At 40.1% G+C, this 24,791-nt stretch overlaps 1 protein-coding gene and 1 long non-coding RNA gene across 2 annotated transcripts in view; one reads left to right on the plus strand and one right to left on the minus strand.

The window, feature by feature from the left end:
- The window catches only part of BTBD1 (BTB domain containing 1), a 37,170-nt gene continuing 12,379 nt past the window's right edge, over positions 1–24,791 (minus strand). The window contains exons 4-10 of the mRNA XM_037911441.2: positions 19,415–19,612; positions 18,955–19,147; positions 18,288–18,375; positions 16,128–16,274; positions 14,840–14,948; positions 5,731–5,858; positions 1–1,429 (exon numbers count right to left, since the gene is read on the minus strand). Coding sequence (XP_037767369.2) covers positions 1,337–1,429; positions 5,731–5,858; positions 14,840–14,948; positions 16,128–16,274; positions 18,288–18,375; positions 18,955–19,147; positions 19,415–19,612 — 956 coding nt within the window. The 3' untranslated portion in view covers positions 1–1,336. The remainder of the gene's footprint in view (positions 1,430–5,730; positions 5,859–14,839; positions 14,949–16,127; positions 16,275–18,287; positions 18,376–18,954; positions 19,148–19,414; positions 19,613–24,791) is intronic.
- Positions 8,470–24,540, plus strand: LOC122462158. The gene is made up of 3 exons (XR_006284543.1): positions 8,470–9,485; positions 11,582–11,586; positions 21,713–24,540. It is a non-coding gene; the product is annotated as an uncharacterized LOC122462158 (long non-coding RNA).

Raw genomic sequence — 24,791 nt, forward strand, 5'->3', positions numbered from 1 at the left:
TGGGCTTTTAGACCGGTTTATTGACTTTTAGGCATTAAACTTATAAAATCACATTTACACATTACAGCTGTTGGATAGAAACAACGTAGAAAGTAACACAATCTAACCCGTAACAGCTGCAACCTAAGAGGATAGCTGAAGCAGCCGAATATAGTGACATCACATTTATTAGTGGGGAACACAAGCTTGCATTCCAGTACTTTGTCAAGAGCGATTAAGACAATTACATCTACTTCTCCCATTTCATCTCATGTATAATCTTTGCACTCTTTAACACCACTCCATGTATTACTTCACTTTGCTCAGTTTTCTATGGGCTGGAAACTGATTCTTGAACACAACTCATTTATTTAGATCAAGAGAAGGTCAGCAGCAATTTTGTTTGTTCTTGGTAAGACTGTCTAAAAACAAACTAATTTTGTTTTACTAGTCAAGTCACAGCTAGAAAAAATCCGTTCTCCTTGAAAATACAAGAACTGTTGATGAAACTTAGTGCTGTGTTTTTATTAAACAAAACAAATTGCTACATTTGGCACATAAGGTGAAGATACCACTTCTGACCACTCTATTAGAAGCTCTATCTTTATTAGGCAACTCTGATTATAGGCTTCCTACTGAATCAAAGCAAGCTTCTGTGTACTTGCTGCTTAAGTACTGTATCAATTTCTCATATTGCAGACTCAATTCTTCTGACTGCTTAAGGGAAAAGTTCTGCTCCTATGTAAATCCAGGGCAATGCCTCTGGCTTCAAAGGCATTACTCTGGATTTACAGAGGTGTAGACAAGAGTAGAATTGGACCCTACGCATGCCACTATATATTACACTGATTGCTCTTTTAGGCTCTCACTTCTAAATTGATTTTTTCTTCTGCACCATATTTCTCAACATCGTTCCAGTGCTTTATCATAAGCCTGTCACTCCAAGCTTTTTACTTTGTGAACCAAAAATAATTATGCCTGCATTCAAAAACATTGCCCAAATACTCATCAGGACTGGGTTTACGCTTAGGAGGCTATTTTGAATTCGTGATGTAGATTCAGCTAAATTTCAGGGTTAAGATGGCTTTCCTACCTAACGATAAATCCTGTTTCCACTTCTAGCTTGGGCCTTAGTTTTGTGGGATTATTTAAACCAAAGTTTAGAGTATGGAAGAATAGGGAAGAGATTTGTAATTTACAGTGTACTTAAATTTATCTACATATTTACACAAAAGAATCTCGTAAGTGACCCACAGCCTGCATTTGTGTGCTCTCATTGAAGAATGTCCCTCCTCCTCTTTACATTCAATGAAAGATTTTCAAGACACACTGTTCCATTTCCTGCTTTTGTTTTGTCTCAACTGGTAGCTTCTTTTTTCAGTTTCTCCAAAACCTCATCCGGAGTCATCGACACCAAAATCTTCACCACTTTTTCACGAGATTTACCACCCTGTTTCAACACAAAAATGAATTCAGAGAATTATTTCTTTACTTCTAAGTACACATTTTAAAAACTAATCATAGTGCCAATATAGTACTAAGATTACACACAACCAACTGTAGCGAAAAAAGGTTATTCACCAGTAATTCTAATCAGAGTTATTTCCTCTGCCTAGTCACATTTGTGAGACACATCCTCTAGTGCCAGGGTGCTTCAGGGACCTTATGGAAAATGGAGTGCATAGGGATTCTGAGAGCACCTTCTTGTGGCATCACACATTCTAAGTTGAGGTTATAAGAGGGCCATGGAGCTGGAGCAGCCACAATTCCTTCCACCATACCACAGAGGATGATGGGCAGCTAGTATAAAAACACAGACACCACACTCAAAGTACTAGATTTACTGCTAAGTAACATTTTTCTTCTTCAGGATGCCGCTGTCTGACTTGTGCAAGTCTAACAAGAGATAGAGCTCCTGAGAAGGCAGACTGGGGTGTGCAATTAGGCAAGAATTGCAGAACTACTCTTCTCTTCTGAAACAAACATTGAATCTAGATGAGAAGAGGACTCTGAGTAAATGTGTGAATGAGGTGCAGGTAGCTGCCCTGCAAAGTGTAAGATTTCTCTAATGTTCCAGAAGCAGGCCATGGATGCCAGCTTGGCCATAGCAGAGTGAGCCTTAAGACAGGCCTTAAAAACCCACCTACCCACTCATGTGCTTACCCAGGAAGAAAATAATCTCTCCCTGGATAAATGGGCTGCGTAGGGCCAGGGACCCAATATCATCACTAGTTATTCCTGGGGTGGGAGGGAGCAGAGTCACTGGATCTGCTACATATTTCAAAGTAGGCAAGCAGGTTTTAGAGCATGCCCTGAGCTGCTGCTCTTTCCATGAGCTGGGATGGGGAGTGAACAGCAGGATGCTCTCCAAGCTCAGCAATGTATCCTGCAAGTGGGACCATGCAGATGCCACCTACAGATGTTTATACTTTATTGACATACTTCAGTGTATTTTCACCTTGAGGCTGCACTTCAAATATGCCAGTTGTTGCTTTTCAGCCAAATTCTCATTTTGAGCATTATCAAAAAAGAAGAAAATGGAACTGCATTGTATGAAATGCAGAAACAAGCTGGGATGTCTGCGTGTAACTGCTGTCTTAAGTCAGAGCAGTTAAATTGTGTGCATTATTCACATCCTGTCTACACAGAAGCACTGAGTAGCTCATGCCAAGTGAAAACCTATTGCAGGTGTACACACTGAGCCATTTCTTTCCATTATCTTGTATACAACTAAAAAAAAGCAACCATGCAAAAAGAAAACATTCCTATGTCATCTTTAGTATAAAAGTTTATTTTACATTTCTAAGGTGCATGTCCATTTGAGTTTGACTTACTCAGAAAAGGAAAATCAAGGCAATCTTTAAACAACAGTCTGGCCAACTGGTGTTTACTTCTTATAAGGATGAGCTAACAAAATGCTTCCTCTCTCATGTAAGAATCCAGTAGCCACATTTCTAGATTGAATTAAGATCCCAAATCTAGAATTACATTTACAGTACATACATAAAAGTTCCACTGAAAGCACAAATTAGCAGCTTTCCATCTTAAGAGACTGCCCCACAGTATCCCAAAATCTATTGAGTACAATTTCTCCACCTTTATTTGAAGATAATCACTGTTAAGAAACTGCTTTCAGTTTCTCAAGTTGTGGCTTAGTCACGTTGCACTGTATTACAGGATTAAAATTCTGTAAGGCAAGATAAATAAGACCAACAAATATAGTTCTGCATTTTCAATTTTAGCTTGGATCTCCTTTTCCAGCTGAGAATTGATTATATAGCAGCTGGGAGGCAAGGGAGAATGATGCTAGGTAACAGTTACCATATGGTATTAGCCTAGGCTGAAAATCTGGCTGGAGTCACAAGACAGACCCACTTCACAATTTAGGCACAGTTCAGAATGACTGAAGGCCTATGGTTGACAAGTCCTAATATAAAATAGTCTGGGTGCTGTAGGTCAGACTAGAATTACCAGAGCTGACTAGAAAAGGTTGAACAGTGCTGCTCCTCATTATGCCTGATGCTGCTTAGCAATTATATAGTGCTTTTCAAGTGCAATCTAATTAATCCTCAACATGGCTGTGAGGTAGGTAAACAAGTGTTACCCTCGTTTTATAGGTGGGATAAACCGAAATAAAGGTTAAGTACCTTGTCCAGTCTGCAGCAAAGCCAAGATATAAAATCTTTGAGTTCCTGTCTACCAGCCAAGTAGTGCTCAGTCTATTGGACAATGTAGGCTCTAACAGCTATTTTTAAAAATGTATGCATTTAGATTTATGTACAACATAAAAAAGCATCCATCCACACACTCTTCTTATCTTCCTGGCCCTATAAACGAATACATTTAGTAGATGGCTCAGACTTCATCCACTTTTCATATATGTCATACAAACATGAGAGTAACATAAGCCAAAGACTAACTGGTAGTCTTCCCAAAACAGGACACAGAGTGTTCTATTTCCTCTCAATGTCCCTTCTGCTGTTGCTGCCCCCCTAAATGAACAATTCACTGTTGGGTAGTAGAACTCTGACTTCTCAGTGTGACTATGACAGAAGTTAGTAGAAGTGGGGTTATTTGCTATTTTCTTAATTTGTTTGTATACTGAAGTTCTATTGGCTACAATGAGTTAAGATTTAATACTTGTTTTTTTAAAAGGATAATGAATTTAATCTTTTCAATCACAAACATCTACATAAACATTAAAAAAAGGGAGTACTTGTGGCACCTTAGAGACTAACATTTATTTGAGCATAAGCTTTTGTGAGCTACAGCTCACTTCATCGGATGCATGCAGTGGAAAATACAGTAGGGGGATTTTATATACACAGAGAACATGAAATTAAATTAGGCTTGAAAAAAGACGGAGTGGATGTGTCATTACACAAAGTAAAACTATTTGCCCATGTTTATTCCCCCCCGCCCCCGCCCCTTTCCCCATCCCACTGTTCCTGTCGAAACACGTTCTTGTCAACTGCTGGAAATGGCCCACCTTGATTATCACTACAAAAGGTTTTTTTCCCCTCTTCTGCTCATAATAGCTCACCTTACCTGATCACTTTTGTTACAGTGTGTATGGTAACACCCATTTTTTCATGTTCTCTGTGTATATAAAATCCCCCTATGGATGCATGCAGTGGAAAATACAGTAGGGGGATTTTATATACACAGAGAACATGAAAAAATGGGTGTTACCATACACACTGTAACAAAAGTGATCAGGTAAGGTGAGCTATTATGAGCAGAAGAGGGGAAAAAAACCGTTTGTAGTGATAATCAAGGTGGGCCATTTCCAGCAGTTGACAAGAACGTGTTTCGACAGGAACAGTGGGATGGGGAAAGGGGCGGGGGGGGGGGGGGGGAAATAAACATGGGGAAATAGTTTTACTTTGTGTAATGACACATCCACTCCGTCTTTTTTCAAGCCTAATTTAATTTCATGTTCTCTGTGTATATAAAATCCCCCTACTGTATTTTCCACTGCATGCATCCGATGAAGTGAGCTGTAGCTCACAAAAGCTTATGCTCAAATAAATGTTAGTCTCTAAGGTGCCACAAGTACTCCTTTTCTTTTTGCGGATACAGACTAACACGGCTGCTACTCTGAAACCTACATAAACATGTAATTCACAGAAGTTGTCATTGTCCAAATCTGATCTTAATTGTAAAAGAGAGATATTGGAGAAAACTGACTTTAAACAAAAGCTACAGCAGAAGAAATTAATGCATTTTCCACCTGTTTAATCATGCAGAGTAGTCAGTGTAAGAGTTCTGATGTTACTACTGTTTTCACAACAGAAGCAAAGCTCTCTAGGAATTGATATGCTCATCACTGTGAAATCGAATGACCCAGCAGAGATCCTTTACTCAAATGTAAACATTTCTAAAATAAGGAGAACAAAGTAACTTGCAAAGGTGTTTTGTGCAAGATAGTCTCATTTTCTAAGAAGTTAGACTCAGTATGAAGAATACTTTAAAGGTCACAGAGTACATGAACCACACACTGACTTAGAAAATACCAAGAAAAAGTAGCAGCATGCTTGATTTAGGCCACTGAGAAACAGATTATTTTGAGTTAGTAATTCAAAGACTAAAATAGGTTCTTTTTCCATAATTGAGTTACACACCTTAATATATCTCCATACTAGTATTTTGAAAGCTAGAAACTTGGTCTGCTGTATGTGGAAAATTGTCTCTATTACAAGTTTCAGAAATCTAACTGTAGCAGAGCAGAAAAGAAAAAAAGTATTGTACCTTATCTAAAACAACTTCGCTCTTCTTCACTTCTAGAACCTTAGAAAGGTAACGACACAGCTCTGCATTTGCCTCCCCTTCTGATGGAGGTGCAGCAATAGCTACACCTACTGCCTCAGTTGTCACATCTATAACAAATATTTTAGGATTTTTATTTTCAAAGCATTAATGGTGCCTAGTTTTTTACTTTCATATATTTAAAAATATACTTTCATATATTTGAAACCAAGTAGACAACTCCTGGAACAGTCCACCTGATGATAGATCTTATGACTTTTACTGTATTAAGAACATGCACTTAATTCTACTATTTATTTTTTCCCCTGTACCAGCAAGGCTAGTCAATTCCTCAGATGCATGTATTAATAGACAGTCCTTATAAATAGGGAAGAGTGGGCCTGAGATTCTAGGATGTGATACTTTCAAGAATTAATAAGTTTCATTCTGTAGTTATCTAGATCCTGTTCCATGATTTTGCTGGATACAGTGACGCTTTGCCAGGCTGCAGACTCTGCATAATTTTTTCCTCAAGCGTGAAGGTCAGATACTGAGCCCTTCACATCTACTTTACTACCGTCCCTGCTTCCAGACAGGAGGTCAATCTACAATTTGATTTTGGAATGGTTGTTAATGTCTCAGTAGTTTTTATGATTGCAGTTTTGATTATCATCTCTTTTGTCACAATACCTACTAATGTCCCTCTAAGATGAAATATCTGCTGAATTATCCTACAGGTAACAGACCCATCTATTAGTGTAGTGTGCATACCTACATAATGAATACTTCTTGTTTGCATGTAAGCATAAAGATGATGGCACTATCCAGACTTGTATTAGTTGCTCCTTGGTTTAAAGCATTTGAAGAAGATTTTAAAAACATACTGTCAATGAGCATTTAAATTGTGTTTATCACCATAACAATTAAGCACAAACAAGGCATCAAAGGTGATCTGCAAAGGAAAAGAGTTTGTCTTGTTTTGTTTAAAGAAAGCTTGAAGGATTTTTTTTATTTTTTAATTCCCTGCTTGTTTCACTACAGAAGTTCAAGTTTTGACTACCTCGGGGGACCTTTGAATTCAGATTATCACAAGTCTGTCAGGCTGAGTTTTAGTACTTTATTTATATTTGATTCTTCCCGTATCTACAATGGAAAGAAGGAGGGAAAGAGAATGGGTGTGTATACCAATCATAACAAGGATCACAAAGCTTGTAGTTTTGTAACAAAGGATGGGTCACTATAAAGCAGGGGTCTCAAAGCCCCAGCCCGCGGACCATCTGCGGCCTGAGAACCTCTCCACTGCGGCCTGTGGAGGAGAGACGCATGCAGACACGCTGCCAGCAATGTCTGCTGCAGGCACCACACCCCACAGCTCCCACTGGCTGGGGGAGAGGGACAGAGATACCATCTCTAGTCACCAGGCAGAGGCAGCCATGGAGGCAGCATCATTAGTTGCTGGGCAAATTCAGCCATCGAGGCAGCATCACTTTCTTCCACAATGAATATAAACATGTCAAAATATTGAACTCAACTATCTGATGCACACCTTCCTGCAATCCTGAAGGTTTCAACTGCTTAGTCACTGAGGCCAAACATCAACAAACTAGCAGAACTGAATGCCAGGTGTCTGGCAAACACTAAAAACTCTCTGGCAGGCGAAGAACTGAATAAAGTTGTACGACAGTTTTATTATATCTAAGAAATTCGAAATAAAAAAATACAATATAAACATTTTCTTTTCTGACCGACCATCATCTTCAGTGACATTATTGGCCCACTAAGAGGATTTGAGGACTGGCACTGGCCCTAAGGTAAACTGAGTTTGAAACCCGTGCTATAAAAAGAGATCAGATTTGACTGAGCCTTTTCATCATAAATGGTAACTAGGCTCCCCCTGCTGAACAGAAGAGAAAAAGAACAAGAGAAATTTTCCTTTGTGTTTATGTATATGCCCGTAGTGTTCATAAGAGGATGGAACAAATTATATATATAGATTGTAAAACTGAATTGTGAGAAATAATCTATCAACATACTTGCTACATAGATCAGCTTTAAAACAACAACAACACTGGATCCTGTCCACGATAACAAGTCTTTTGCTTTGCACTCATCTGAAGATATACTCCCAGGCTGCAGTCTTTTACGTAAGCAGTTATATTGGAATATAACTAAAATCAAGTGATTACCAGGAATTACTCCCTGTGCTTGTAAAACGATGGATTTACTCTAACACATCTTTCTAGTTTTGCCAGTACAATCAACTACACCTAGTCAAACAGAGCACAAGGAATATCGGGTCATTTTGATATAATGAAGGTTGTGAACCCACATTACACTATCACCTGGATCTCTGCAGGACCATAAACTTGTGCAAAGAAATGGGTGCAGGGAGAAAACGGAAAAAATTGCCTTCCCAAATAGTTCATTTAATTAAACAAAGCTATTTCCCTCATAATTACACTTTTCATTAGGATATACCTGTTATAGCATTTTGTTTGGATCCAGGTTTGGCATGAATAGCAATAGTGACAGAACCATTTTTGTCAGTTACAACTGGACCTGAAGGAACAGGAGGTTTTACTGAGTCTTTACACTTTTCTTTTCCCTGAACAAAAAACAAAAACAAAAACCCAGCAGCTGTTAAAGTGACACTGCAAACTTGAAATCTAGCCAACCAAGGCAGAGATTATAACTAGTCTCAGCCACTCCTCCTGCTTCCGAGTCTCCCCTCCGCTCCCCAGCGATGACAGTGGTTTTCCCCTCCGGATGCTGTGTGACTGACCCAACCGCCGGGGGTCGGGGGCCCCAGCTCCGCACGGCGGCGGCCCAGACACACGAAGCCGCCCGGCAAAGGCCCGGAGTAGCAGACGGCGCGGACAGGAAAGGCCGTTTCGCTCGCGCCCCTCGGCGGCGCAGGAACCCAGAGCGCTGCGGTAGCTTAGGGGCGCCAGGCCAGGGCCTGCTGACCCAGCAATGGCCGGTACGAGCCTGGAGGGACCCAGAGCTACCGCCCGGCTTACATGGGCTTCACCCCAGCGCCCCACACCCAGACCCTGCAGAGCAGCCCGGCTCAGGCAAGGAGCTCTCTCCCCTCCCCCCACGAGCCCCCCAGAGCGAGCGGCCCTGGCCCAAGTGACTGACCCTGCGTGGCATGGCCCCGCTCCAGCTCCGCACGCTGGCACTGACAGGACCCTGCCCCCAGCCGCCGCGCCGACGGAAGCCGGCCAGGGCCACCAGCATCACACAGACCGACCCGTCGACGGCTCCGACCCGCACTTCCGGCAACACCGGTACACCCCTCCCCGCGGGGCCTGCAGGGAAACCCCGTTCGGCTTCCCAGTTCCGGGGCCGGCAGAGTGCTGCGCACGCGCAGATTGAACAGGCGCTAGGATTCCGTCCGAATCCAGGCGGCGAGCAGGGAAGCTGCGTGGCTGGTCCGACGCGCGCGGGGCAGAGCCGCCAGCCAGGCGTCCTGGTGCTTGGTCTGGCCTGGACCTCAGCCGTACGCTGCAAACCCCGCTCCCCGCAGTCACGTGTGCGCTCAGCCCCATCCCGGGTCCGGCACCCGCCAGCCACTGGCTTGGGGCGCGCTCCTGTCCTGCAGCGAGGGGGCCAGCTCCGCGCACGGCGGGGTGCCAGGGCCAGGATCAGCTATACAGCCCAGCCTGTGCTGTCCCGTGCAGGGCCCGGCTCCCACCGTCTCACCCCCCTGCACAACACGCCGCGTCTGAAGGGCCGATGCACCTGCCTCGTGCGGGGTTTATGCACTTTGAAGTAGGAATAAAATGTGTGGCCTTTTTTTGGACTGGATAGAAAGGGGAAATACGCTGCCCTGTCCCAAAATTGGTGAGAGGGAGTCAACGTTGATCTGTGCTCTTGAACTGTTCTAAAAAACGTACACAGAGACCTGTTACCCTGAACAGCAATAAGAACAAACAAGCAAGCAGGTAGCTCGGGCGGGAGATCCTTAGGTTTCTGCCCCAAACCTGGGGATCTGTCTGTGCTTCTTTTCAATATCACAGTACAACTGACTGCGCACACCTGTAGGTTGGAGCCAAGGCCTGGCCCCTGCATTCAGAATCTCCTATAAATGGGGTAGCTCTACCCCTGCATGCTCTGGTGGATCCTGGCTAGAAAAACCAATCCATTAGCCTTATACTACCCCTTTAACCAGCGCTGGTTACCTGCTTGTAACCACTCTTTACACAGAATTTTCCCTCTTAAGCCCCCTTACTGAAAGTTAAAAATAATTACAGGGGTAGCCCCTATGTTACTGTATCAGCATAATTTAGAAATAATTACATGAAGTAGCCAGTACCCAGGGGCACTTGCAAACCATTAAGTAAAATATCATGGGGCAGCAGCTGCTGCAACAATGCTTTGTCCTTTTAAAAAATTATGTTTACTAAAGCCCTGAGATTCCCTAGTCCAGTGTTATGTCCTTGCAAGCCATAGCTTGGTAGCTAGTGGAGTGGCCTGCTCCTTATTACAGTCTTACCTAGAGTCCCCACTGAAGGATCAGGGCCCCATTCCGCAACGGACAATAAAGACATGAAGTAAAAAGACAGTCCCTATTGCAAAAAGTTCTCCCTCATAAATTGCTATGGGGCAGAGAGAACACATTCAAATTTTGCACAGAAAACAAAAGTCACGCTTTGAAACCTAAATAATCTGAAAAAGGATGAAGTAGTAGGAAAAGGTGTGCAGAATGCACTGGAGGTCTGTGATAATGTTCATGACTATATGACCAAGCTTTTAAGATAGTTAATACATAACTTCATATAGCTATTGGACTGTGTTAATGTATTGGTGCAGTTTAATGTGAAGGCAAACCCATAACCTAGAAAAAGGAACAGCAAAACAAACACTCATCTTAGTTATTTTATCAGCTATGAAAAGACAACAGCCAGGTTCCAGAGCCAAGAGAAGAAAAGGACTTAATATAGTTAAAAGGACATATAAAGAACCAGGTTAAATAGAATTTACTAAAACTTGAACAAAAATTATGTTTACTTAAAATCAGATGGATTTTAGACTTAATCCTTTTCTGCTTGCTGTGTACCTTTGGCTGAATAAACAATGCATTTGAAGAAACTAATTGGTTTTGAGTCACTTTACTCAGCCACTGGTCACAGGGTCACAGAGGGAAAGTTTCCTGTAGGTGCTAAATACAGTCAGGCCTGTCAAATTATCACTGTTGGAAGACAGACTGGATTCCCTGAGTTATAGACTATGAGTGACTAAATCAGGGACAAGGGGAAGGGAGCGAAACTTATCACTAAAGGGTGCAATTGAAAGAGACTGCCAAGGGAAAAAGTGTAAACATTTTTCAGAGAAGCTGATTGTTAGGTGGTAAGATATTGGGAATGACAGTTGTGCACAGGTAGTAGTAACAATAAGTTAACAGAGGAAGGAGGTGGAGCACAGCCAACTCATGAAGGAACTCAAATGTAGACAAGCAGTTGGACAAAAGAAGACAGTGGAATAGGAGGAAGGTGACAGAGTAATAGCCAGAAAGGCAGCAGAAACATTCTAAATAGACCTGAGGGGGGGAAAGATTACAGTAACAAGGATAGAAAGGAAGAGGTGGCTACAGAAGTGAAGACATGAGATAAGCCAGGGTGTGCAGCATAATACATACAAAGTTCTTTGGCTGGCAGGAGTTTGCTATACTTAATACTGCCGAAGTGGCTGTGCACCAGTTCACCCATTTGTAAAACTGGTATATAGCATCTGACACAAAGGCAGAATGAGGCTGAATTAACATTTCTAAAGCACTTTATCAGATGAAAGACACTTTGGAAGTGCACCAAAGTCTGGTGCCCACCCCAAAAACTACCTCATACCAAATGAGCACAGGTGGAAAACAGATTTTAATTACCAGGTAGCAGTAATCATAGGCTTAAATGTGTTTTAATTTTCTGCTGTAATGCCTATATGATGCAGGTATTAAGTTATATTAGTCACAGAAGAACCATTGCAAAAAACTTACTAACAACCCTCAACAAATCATCCAGCAGATCACTAGCAACAGTTTTTATCCTACTCACCAGCTAAGCCTTGAGGATTTGGAAAGAATAAAAGGAAAGCTGACTCCCTCAACACCAAAGCCTTCCTCTAGAATACATAAGCATAACTTTGCTATTACATTCCACATGCATGGTCATTTAACTCACAAAATAGATGCAAGTGGATTTGTAAAAGTTGGCACAAAGATACTCAGGTGGGATAACTAAGAGGTATTTACTACTGCAGTAGCAGACCATGACAAGGATTAGAATAAAGGTATGAGAAACAGTGCTTGTGACTGGCATACATTGATTTATTTTTAATTCAATAGTTAACCCTCTATTTTGCATTACCTTTAAAGGGTTTATTTTCTTTGTTTTTGCTATCTTCAGTTAGGAACCACAAGAAGATACATACACTTAAGAGTTGGGGCAATAGAACAAAGAATACTGAAAACTTTAGTAACCCGCTTTACAAGATGTTTTGGTCAGGTTTTTTAAGCTAACTAGTGACTTTCATATGAGAAATGACACATTAGCTCTTATATTTAAATTTCAGTGCCAAATAATGTACTTAAGTAATTCATCATTACCAGACAGGAAAATAATTACCTGAACTATTTCTATCAGAGAAATAGGTATTGAAGAAAATACATTTTTAAGTGGTTACTGTCAGCATGACAGAACTAGAGGAGATTTCTTAGCACTTCTCAGTGATTCATCTTTCAGTAGCTTATTACATTTCAAGGTAGGCTAATGCTGAATATTCAACATTATCCTATGATTCTACTCCAGATGCATTTTCTCCAGTCCTGAAGTGTACGTATTAATGACTTATCTTTGTAAGTAATAAGAGTGGATAAGAGTAACACTAAGGAGGAAGGGGAATTTCCAACCTGATAATTAGGCTTCTGTGAGTTCTTCTATACCAGCCTAACATTTTTCCATTCAGCAGCTGGAGAAGGAAACCCCACTTTTGTTAAATGTCCGTGCCTCTACGTAGCAGGGTGGCTGCTTGCACATTAATTATATTCACCACTGCTAAAAATATTAAGATTTAAGGGACAATTAAAAGGAGATCTTCTGGACACAAACAGTTTTCCATACCCCAACATAGGAAGGCTGAAAGAAAATTGATGTGATCCATTCTTATTACTCACCACCAAACTAAAGAACTACCAGGCCAATACCAGCTCCTTGGCTCAGCAGAGCTTTGTAGTAATGATCAACGACTGAATATAGTAAGTCTCAGCTCAGGTGTATATCAGTACACCAATTATTTTTTAAAAAGACAGTATAGTTTGAAAGCAACTGTAGAATGCTCTCCCCAGCTCTAGCTGTCAGGCCTGTAAATACAGGTTAGACCAAAAAAAGAGAATTCAAGTGCACAAAAGGTAACAGAAGTCATCATGGTTTACACAGTTACTGTTGCATTTCTCTTTTCATCTAATATATATTGGCTAAGGCAGCAACAACTGTTTATTACTATACTGTATGTCACAGGACTTCAGTGACTTCCAATATCTATATCTAGACATATGGCACTAGGAACAGCAATCTAAAGGAAGTTTTCTTTTAAGTTCAACTGACATGCATTTCACTTAACCACAAAAAAGCTTATTTAAACTAAAGAATTGCAGATGTTTTTTGAAGAACTTTTTTTTTTTTTAACTACATAGTTTAATTGAAGTCCTCTTACATTGCTATTAATGCCATTTCAACTTTAAAGCTGCTCTAATTCTACCTCAGTGGTTACTGTATTTTAAAAAAAATTACAAGACTTATGTGCAAGCAAAAAATGGTATGGGATTTCACTCATTTTAAGCTTACTTTAAAATAAACATACTATATGATCTAATTACTCCTTATCTGTTAAGATAACATTAGTGACATTATAAATAAAGTCAAAAGTAAGTGTACACACTGTACCATACCTATGCTAGTAATTTAGAACATTAGGGAAACAGTCATTGCTTTCAACTACACACTAATTTCTTGTGGTATGGTTTGTAGGAGTGTACAGGATCCTGTGGCGTGAATGGGAATTTTCACACTTTTGCTGTTTAAACAACTGCAGAGAATGCTGCAGAGTATACTGACCATCTATGTACATTCATTGCACCTTTCAATTGGCTGCACTGCCTCATACTACTTGTAGATATTCTCTGGAACTAAATGCACAAACAGATAAAGTTAAATCAGATCAAGATTTTAGTGTTGGTTAATGCTTGAGCATCCAGGTCCTAGAATACTATTAATAGAAGTCTTGTATTCTCATATCTTCACATTATACATTTTTGCAGGCATATTTATATACAATAGTCATCATCATACCAACTTACACGCTCCAGTACATTACTATAAAATACACATTTCTGAATGAAACCAAGACCATTGAAGTATTGTACATTGCAGATCTCAGCTAAGTATGTGCTATATTTCTTTAATACAATTTCAGATACTGTTTACAGTGTTAACCCAGGTATTTCTTCATGGCTCATTTAAAATAATAATAATAATAAAAAAAATATATAAATCCAGTTTTGTTGCTGTAATTAAAAAAAAAAAGTTGTCATTTGAGTCCATAATGGTCATTGCAAGGGTATTTTAGAGGGAAATGCAAGTTTGGGACAAAGTAATATAGCTATTGCATTTTTAAAGAAGAAAAATAATATACCAAAATTCCATAATAAACAAGGAGATCAAAGGAGAATTTCACCTTTGAAGACAATGTAAGGAGTCAGGAAGTAAATAAACCAACAAAACACAAGATAATGTTTAAAATATAGAGTACTTCTTACTTTCAAGGTTTTGTGAAGGAAAAAGGAACTACATCTGTTAACTTACTGATGTCCTGCCAATAACCATGGAGAGAAAAATAGATTTTTCTGATACCTCCTATAAGAAATGTTCTAGTTTCATATTACACATGGAGATTATATATTTATGTAATTTCATAGAATTTAAAAATTGCCACCAATAGCAAGTACTTTATGCCATTGTCAGTCTATACATTGCTACTTGTATTATCTGAGATGAACTATCCTATGTAAATTATGTATAAAATATTATTTCTGGTATTTGTCCATCTTCTATCGATGTACCATTGTTGTTACCGGGTGAACTAGAGAAGGAAAAGCAGGTTTTGCTAGCAGTAGGAGATTCGTGGATTACTTTCTTCAATCCTTTCGTACCATAATGGGAATCGGGACCCTAATATAAACAACAAAAGAAGTTAGCTACATTTTCTCCAATTCAGTTATTTAGAGATTTAATTTATATAAAGCTATTACCTAGATAGATAGAATTACATGCTAGATTAATATAATTCAAGGTTCTCCAGAAGTATCACAGAGTAAAGGAACGCTGGAGCTTGTTAGAACCTTTGAAAGGAGAATTCAGACACCAGCTTGTCTGCTCTTCATCTGGCAACTAATATGCCAGAATGTATTTACTGTGTAAGCCTGTACTAGTATCTTTAAAGTGTTTGAAACTTCTGGTATACAGATTTGCGAAATTTCATATTTGATTTTTGGATAGAGAATTAGATTAGCTCCCCCAAAACACGAACTCTTAGTAATGGACAAAGCAGCCTATTATGTTTAATGGAGGACTGTTAGAAGAGATAATATGCATAACTGTTAAACCTAAGCTTAAGAAAATGTAAAACATTTTTTGAAGTATATCATTGATTAGCAAGAAAGAATATAGTTAACACAAAGGATAGAGTCGAGTTTTGATGCAAATTTCCACTAATATCTATTACAAATGCACATTTTCACCTCTGCAAGTAAACTAATAGCTTCAAAATTGCATCCGGAAGTAACATTTTTACACAGTAAGTCACAAACCAACCAACCAAGATAAAAAAAAAGCACCCCGTAGGAGATTCCCACCTTTATTCCAGCCCCAGTACGCCAAGTACAGAGTTGTGTAGAAATCCCAGGTCTGGCTTAGGGGAGAAATTCCCCAATGTAGGCACTGAGGAAGACAGACACAGGCTGTCTCGCAAACCATGATATAGGGGGCATGCCACAGATGGGCTGGGAGCAGGAGAGAGGGAGAGGGAGAGGAGCTGCAATGCTGAGAATGTAGGTAGTGCAGCTCCCCATAGGCAGTAGGTAATAGTTACATTGGGATCTGCTCTGGTTCCTGGATCAGCTAAGCATTGGGAAGGCATAAAGCCACATTAGCTCCACCACCCCCTTGAAAGCCAATACAAAAACCATATTCTAGTTTTGCTTTTGAACTGCTTAAGAAAAAAAGAGAGAGAGTGAGAGACTTAGAGGATGTTTCCCTACCAGGTAACAGTTTAAAAGTTGGGTAAAATACTGGTTCCAAACAACTTTCCACTATGTTCATTTCTACACTCTTACTCTTAAGCACGCTTACTTTGAGTGTTGCACAAGCTGTGTAGGAGATCGTTGGCAAAATTTCTATAGGCTCTTTGAACATAACTCTGAATGTATTAGCAGTTCCATCACAACTAAATCCAGTATCATTTTGTCCCAGCGTCTGATTTTTCTCATATTCAATTATCTGCATATAAAAAAAAAGTATATATATAGAAGTGTCTTTTTACCCGTTAATTAGTTTACAATTTTGAAGAAAATGCTAGTCACAAAAAACCCAACCAAGCATCAACATACGTAAGTGTCACATTCGGGGTACAATTCAGACCAGTGAAGAGTTCTGTCGCTGCCTGTAACCCGGGTACCTCACAAATGCTTTGCTACTGTAGTTCCCCACCTGGGCTGCTCACAATCAGCCTACCAGCATGCAGGTCACACCCTCAGTGTCTGTGTATAGCTGCAGCCCTGATCCAGCAGCTCTGACCCCCAGCAGCTTGCCAGCAAAATGCCAGTCACACACTGGCTTCCACCAGCCTGGGTTACTACCAGTAGGATGACCCCAACAAACTCCCAAGTCTCAGATTTTCCTCAAAATGTGCGTTCTGTAATGTCCAGCCCTTTCCTGGACAATTCAGATATTAAGGTTTGTTGCTCCTGTAAGGAGTTAACATTCAACAGTTTTGTTACTTTAACTGGAGTTATCAAACAGTTCAGTTTAAACACAGCCTTGGAATAAAACAAAAAACAAGATAGGATTTTAAGTGAATTCAAGTGTAAGTGATAAAGTTAGAAATGGTTATAAGCAAATAAAAATGAAAACGTGTCTAAAGGCCTAAAACTTAATCTAGCAAGTTTGGTTCAAGGCTTTTGTTCAAGATGGCCTTTCTCACTCACTAGTTTGCAGCATGATGGTAACTGACCCTTTCCTCGGTCATGTTCTCTCCTAGTGGCCCACAGGTGCTGGTGCCTTTGTCTTCTTAGGTGAAAGAGAACTTCGGGTTTTCTGCCCCTTTCTTTTATAGTCCAGTGAACGTTGGAAGTAGATTCTTCTGAAGGTTATCATTCAGAGTAAAGTTTATCCAAGCAGGAAGGAAGGCGACATGGAGTTCGATGGTGAAGGAGGCTCCATGTTTTCTTCCCCCATTTTTATTTTTTTGCTGAAATGCAAATTTTTCTGTTTCCTGCCACCTCTTCCCCCTGCTGTCAAGGACCCTGTTTGCTACTTGTATGTAAACACACATTCCTTCATTTACGATAGGCCTATTTAACAACTTTGGCCTAGGCAAGGCTGTCTGGTTTTGAACATGTGCTAACATAATCATACAGGGGGAATTCATAACTTTACATACACTGTTAACTACATACATTTCACCATGATATTATTGACCAGCAAGTTATTCGTTTTCCCATGGTACCTCACACAAAGCACATTTTGTACAAAGATTATTACAATGGTGTGTCAGGTGTGATTACAAAGGGTGCTTTCAGTTACAATAGGACTACTTACATTAGAATAAGTATTACGGATAACAGTTCCCTGTTCCATCCAATTTAACAAAGGGTAGTACATCCTCAGTAGGGGAAGGCGTGTACCATCTACTAGTGACAGAATTAACACCTGGAATTTTAGTGAATGGGAATTCACCCCGTCATGCGCTGGGAGCAAGAACCAGGAGTGTCGATCTATTACAAAAAAATACCTTCGGGAGAAATACTAAGATTTAAGTAAACCTATACTGCTGTCCAAGACACCTTTAAAGAATAAATAACTTCATAAACAAACAGGGGCTCACAGAAAGATCTACAAAACACTGCTTTCTTCCAAGAATGTAGCAACACCCCTATAGTACTTTATGACTACAAAATTCTGTTTGTTTTATGTTCATTTTAGAGATTATACTCTGACTACAGATTCTATTAATCTCCCAGTTCCTGTGTTAATTTTAAGGGGAGAATAGGAATAGCTTGCTAAGAATAGGAAAGCAGGACTTAGAAGTTTAACTTTCTATCTCAGTCACACCCAAGGGACAAACAATAGAATCATATTGTTGAAGTCAGTTCACATTTTTATATGTAAATTTGTCATGATCTATCTGGACTGAGTAATTGCTCCATCCTAAATCAAATTCATAGTAAGCCTTATTGTTTCTTGTAACAAATGTAGTTTCTACTAAGCGGTTTAGTTAAAAATATACTATACCTGTATATTGACTTGATAATCTGTGGGTCCATGAATAGATCCATACAATCCAAATCCCACTATGGAAATTCTTCTATTAACTGTGAACCTGACACAGGAGAAAGGCAAGTTATAAATATCACATTTCAACAATAGTCACAGGGGCCTGACCTTGCTCCCACTCAAGTCAGTGGGAAGACTCCCATTGATTTAAATGGTGCTGGATCAAGCTCAGGATATAGTACTATAAACATTTAGCAAAGCAAACCAGGCTTACTGTAAAGTGAAGTTTTATTAAAGAGATGGCATCCTAAGACCTCAATTTTACAACTAAAGGCCCCAATATTCCACAAGGATCATTCTGAAGGACTCAGTATACTAAATAACAAAAATACCTCTATTTTGACCAGCTCTGAAAGGAAACATTTTAGCGGTTCCGATTTTAAATGTAGCAATACATGTTATTAATAAGCAATACTCTAGAATCCACCTAAACGATTTTTCAAGAATTTCCCTTTATTCTCTTATTTTAAATGCTTTTATCTATGCGTGTGCGCACAGTCTACTTTTTAAAATAGACAGTGCAAATGTTATATCCATGCTGAAGCAGTAGGTTACTGCTTTTAATACTACAAAGCAGCATTTGAGTCACATGTTTTCTTCTCCTTGGACAACTCATGACCAATACCTGATTCGGTCACTTGTTCCGCTGTACCCCCAACGGCTCTCCACTTGCTGGAACCTGTTTATGCTGCATTCTTTTCCTCTGAGGCAGCATCTTGGTCGGTCAATATAATCAACTCTAGGTTTAGGATTGACCGTAAAATGCAAAAAGAGATTTACCACTTCCCGATCTGACAAAATTCCAGACTGAGCAGGACCTACGAATAGAAGAAGCATGTTTCTGAGAATATGATATGCTTTAAAATTTTAATTCTGAATTGTTGTATTTAAATAAACAGTGCAAAGTCCACCATGATTTGTCTCAGACCAGAACAACTTTTGCAAGATGGACTGTTTTGATAGGAAGGAGTGAAATGCATTTGTTACTAACAGGGTAGTTGTGAAGGTTTGTAAAGTTAGTCCCTTATTAGCACAGTGTGTTTCTCTTTACATTAACATATTAGTAAGAAAGTAACCCACATTACCTGCTGCAAACTCTTCAATAGTCATTAGTGGAAAACGGATTAGAGACAGAGCTTTTCCAAGCACTTTCTGTTTGTTTCCTGATGTCACAGGCAGTTGCTGTCTTTGACACTCTGCTTCTGCCCAGCGAACAACAGCTCCAAAGAGTCTACTTTCTCGAATACTAAGTGTGTCTCTTTCTAACACTGCACACAGTGTGTCTTTAAAAAAAAAAAAAAGTTACTAATAAATTTAGGTCAGTTTTCTCCTTTCATAGCAATTTATGTCTTTACATATGTTAAGTCATCTTAAAGTAGTTTTTAAATTATACAACTTCCGTTAAGAATAAAGTATTTGATTAAAAGCCCAAACTACTTTAATATAATAGAAAAATGATTGACTATACATGAAAGAGATCTGTTTAAGGACTAAATAAATCTATTGCAAAAAAACCCACCACAGATAAGACAGTTCTGTCTTACGTGTAAATCAGTCTTCTGGAACAGTGCACAGCATCCAATCCAACAGGTTTTGTCCTGCCCGCCTCCTTCTATAAAACAGCATATGAACTTTCTTCTTGATTCCTAAGACTAGGACTATATATATAGATATAGATATGTAGTGCCAAACTGCTGCTCTCATGTCCCAAAGAGTATTTCCAAAGCTAGAGCAAGATCAAGAAAGGAAGTGATCAAGCAGATTGGTGAATGTACAACTATGGGAAAGCCAAATTACTCATAATATAAAGTTGTCCTCATTTGAGTGTCCATCTGCCAATCTGGATCAATTATTGAAACGCAACAACCAGCAGAATGCACAAAAAGAAAAAAGTGACCTTTTAAACAGATAAACATATGGATCCAAAAAATTAAAAGCAGTACTAAGTGTTCCAATTCTTTTTATATACACATCTCAGATTTTAGTGAAGATCAGTGGGACATTTAACTCATGGCTTTGCAGACCTCTCCACATGAAAGTCTGTTGTTCTTCATACAAGACCTATTAAAATAGGCAGAAATCTATGTCAGGAATCTTGCTAATACTAGAAAAAGCTTCTCTGATTGCCATCTAACATGTGAACATAGATAACTTGTCCTTTTTTTGGTAACCTCTGTAAATGAGGCCACATCCAATTTCCAAAAGAAAACTGTTCGTGTGGAAAAGGAAAAAGAAAAAGGAAAACAGAAAAGTGTTCCTGTGTCACTTTTGACATCCAGAGAATGTAGTTGCATCTACTTAGACTGGAAGATGTCCTGATTTAGGTGGAAAGGCATGTTATTTATACTGCAGTGGCAACTTGTAATGGGCCAGGCCTCCATTGTGCTAGGTGCTGTACAAACACAGAACAGTTCCGTAGAGAATTTCAAGAAACATTTTCCTGTAGTCTTGGTATGATTTAAAGGTTTACATGAACCTAGCTCCACTAAGAATAGCAGCAGTAGTTGAGATTCCGGAACCTAAAGATGACTAGAGATGTTCCCAACTGAGATTCTTCTAGTCTCGTCTACTAGTCACCCAAAGTAAGGATTTCACGATCCAATCAGGAAGGGTTACCTGGAGAGGGACTCCTAGCTTTCACAGTTGAGCCCACAAAGGCTTGAAGAGGGTGCAGAACAGATAAGTCGACAATGTCTACACCTGAGAACATAAGACTGCATAGTTGAAGGCCCTGACAGTTATGTATATACTATGTAGGAGTTCCCAAACAAACTAGAATGATTCAAACAGTTCTGTCTAGAGAAGAGGATGAGAAAGATAATGATATGAAAACCAACTCCTGGGCGAGAAAGCCCTGCGGTAAAACAAGGGAGTTTTTTTTCCTAAAGTAAGTTAGGCAATGAATTTTACAATTTTTTTTAAAGAAGTTAAAAAAATGTTCTTGTTTACCCAGCTTTGCATTTTATGAATAGGACCTGTGAATTTTTTCTAATAAACAGTTTGAAAATGTACCCAGCTCTCCTCCCCGTTTATCAAAAAAGACACATCAGGTATGTAGAACTGACGTTTTGAACAAGATTTATTGGAGCTGTTTCTAATTGTTTGGACTTGAAAGAAACGTATTCAGATAGCGGAAAATCAGATTACCTTCCTCCTTAAGGGCTGTTACTACAATACCCTGAGTACGGAGAAAACACTGTAGGTGCCAGATGGAAAGGATTGGGTAGAATCAAAGAAACTTGTGAAAAGTTGGAATGAGCACAAGCAAGCAGTTGCACAAATCCAAACACAAGCAGTTTAAGGAGAGGGTCGTGCAATTTTCTTTTTTTAAGATAAGGCCAGACTATCCATCCTCAATCTGAACTTTCTTCTTTGCATTCTAGCTGATTTTGAAACAAGTCTTGGACATAAGTTCCATCATGACTGGATCTCAAACTGGATTGACAAAGCATCTGGATTCTGAGTGAATATAACTCATCTCTGGACAGATCATGCCTGCACATGGGAGACCGTAGGCCACAAAGGGTATGTCTAAACCACAATCTATGCCCTGGCTTAGCAGAACTCGAGTCAGTAGACTCTGGCTTTGTTAACCTAGGGCTTGAGCATCTACACACTCATTTGTAACCCCAGGTTAAGAATTGTTGAACCCTGGGTCCAACCTGGGGCTCCAGCGTCTACGCTGTATTATGTGGGTCCAGCCATCCATATCCCAGACTTCCTAGCAGGGCAGGAAGTATAAGGGCCAGGCTCTGCAGCTCAGTTGGGTTCAGACCAGGAAAGGAGCCAGATGTCCTTTCCAGGGAGCTGAACTACCCGTGGAGCCCATCGTTAGCTGCAGCAGATGATGACGACACTTCTAAGCCAGCCTGGAAAAAAGGCAAGCCATGGTCCCAGGAGATGGAGGAACCAGGAGAGGAAGCACAGAGTGAGCCGCTTGGCACAGAGAAGGGGAACCGGGAACCAGGCCCCAGTCACTGCAGAGAACAACTCAACCAGATGCCAGAAGGAAGCAGCCAAGGAAAATGAGACTTTGGGTCTGTTGTGTTGCCAGGAGACGAGGCAGTGACCTCATGTTTCCCTGCTGGCCTCACGATGCGATCACCAGTTGCTCCAAGGGTCCTGGGCTGGGACCCGGTGGAGCAGGGCGGGCCCAGATCTCCCTACCCCTGGCCCCGCACTCAGGGCTGGGCAAGTACTAACCCCTAGGCCAAGGGGCCTGAGCCACTGCCTGTTTGTTTCTCAGCCCTCCCTCGAGAGGCCCGAGCCATTGCCTGCTTGTTTGCTTAGCCTATGCCCAGAAGGCCTGAGTCCTTGTTTATTTAATAGTTTAGCCCTCAAGTAGGAGCCCCAAGCCACAGACTTCTTACTGGCCCAGCCCCCATCCCGGAGACTGGAGCTACCACGTGCCTAGGGGCTCAGCTGCAAACCAGGATGACTGGTTGCCCCACGTAAGTATGAACACCAATTCCCCACTGCCAAAGGGGGTGCCCTGGAAGAGATCCAAGGAACCTTACACCACCAAACATGACTGTCCAGGGAACAAAAAGTCAATGTTTGGGACTGTGGAATACTTTTGGCAGACTCCCAGAGCACTAGTCCAGAGGGGCTGCGTCTACACTGCAACGCAATAAGGCTTGAACCCGGGGTCCCAGCTTGATTTAGGCTCTAACGCTCCACCCCGTGGGGTCCAGGACCCTCAGTAAGAGCCCTCAATTAGGGCAATTTGCATGTAGATGGATGGATGTTATGTTTCAGCCTGAGTTCGAACCATGAGCTTATATTGCAATTAGATGTATTTAAAATGTAGGGCAGAGAAAGAGGCCTAAAAAGAAAAGAAACCCAGTAGTTGAAAGTTAGCAAATTTTCAGCAGTAGTAAGTCAGAGTCTGAGAAAGCATGCAGCTGCACTAGCTGCAAAGGCAGGACTGTATTTATACAGCACTCAAAGGCATGCTGTGTGCTTTACAGACAGAAAAGAGGAAAGATTCCTGTCCCAGAGAGTCTGCATACTAAACAGACAACATATAAACTACGGACAGCAGGATAAAAAGATGCAAACAAGAGTGTTATATTCTTAGCACTTATTTTCTTGCATATAAAACTAAGGGATAAATTATAAACAAGTGTAACCTGAATCAACTTGAACCTCATTTACTCACTGTTTAATCCTTTTCTGAATTCCTCATCATCTATTCTCCCACCCCAAGAAAAATACATGAGTTAACCTTAGTATAGAGTCCCATTTGTTTCTTCCTTCCCGGGCCTCAAGCAAAATAAGCTTTAGGCCCATCTTTTTCTTGTGTACCTCATACACCATGGTTATTTCCTCTCCCTTGCCTCTACACAGACACTCTTCTTAACACTTTGCTGAGGTTGGTTGTGATGAAGTCAATGGGGTCAGGTAACGTACTGCTTCTCCTGCCAATAGTCTGTTCCCTCCTGGGAGTCTAGGCTCAAGCCCACTCATAGGCTGGAAGCTGATGTCAGTCTGGGCTATTTACAGTACTAAGTTTAGTCAAGAAGAATATACATATGCTGCTTTCCTAGCTGAAAGTAGGCAGGACCAGCCCAGTAGTTGAGCGGGATTGGCAAATGGACACTCGAAGAAGAGTAATTTAACCATAATGCTTCAACTAAAACTGAACATGCAGCAAAGGTATTTAGAAAACCATATTGGCAGCAATTTTTTGGTAAATCCAATGATAGGCAGTAGTAACCTAAAGCAAAATTAGAGACAGCACTATAAATATGGCATATATAGTTAAAACAGGACCAAACCAGATAAAAATCTGGACTGTTTTCAAGTCAGACACTCAAGCTTTTTTAGTATTTTCCCACAGATTTAATCAGACATCACACACAAAGTATTATTGTAACAGAAATATATAGTCAAAATTCAGAAAAATTCTTCAAAGATACATGAAGATGCAAAAGTAGTAACATTCACAATAAGATAAAACTTATTTTTTATGCATTTTGCTCTTGTATTCAAACTTATGTTAGTCAATGTTTCTTCTGCAGTGATAGAAAAATGAGTGCACTACTGTGGCCAAAATAATACTGAATCACTAAAATTCCTACACTAATTAGACAACGTAGACTAGTATATAAAAATGTTTGCTTTGTCTTTTAAAATGGTATTGAGGTAAAATCCTTGTACTTTTAATAAAGTTCTAACTAATTCTAATCAATGTGAGCATCAGATTTTTGGTTTAAAAATCTGATCGTAAACCTGTCAAGTTAAAACATCAGTTTCAACATTATGTGATACCTGTAAACCACTATGTTACAAGAAGGTCAGTTATTAAAAGGGTCAAGTTAAACAAGTCAATCGGGACTAATTTATTTGTTTAAATGGCTAAGCCTTTTAGCAGAGTGATGGTTATTATATATGGGAATCTTTTAGAGCCTATATATTGTACATGTTTCAGGGCAAGCTTTGACCAAAAGGTACACCGTT

This window comes from Chelonia mydas, chromosome 10 (assembly GCF_015237465.2).
Source record: "Chelonia mydas isolate rCheMyd1 chromosome 10, rCheMyd1.pri.v2, whole genome shotgun sequence".
In the NCBI taxonomy this organism is placed as follows: Eukaryota; Metazoa; Chordata; order Testudines; family Cheloniidae; genus Chelonia; species Chelonia mydas.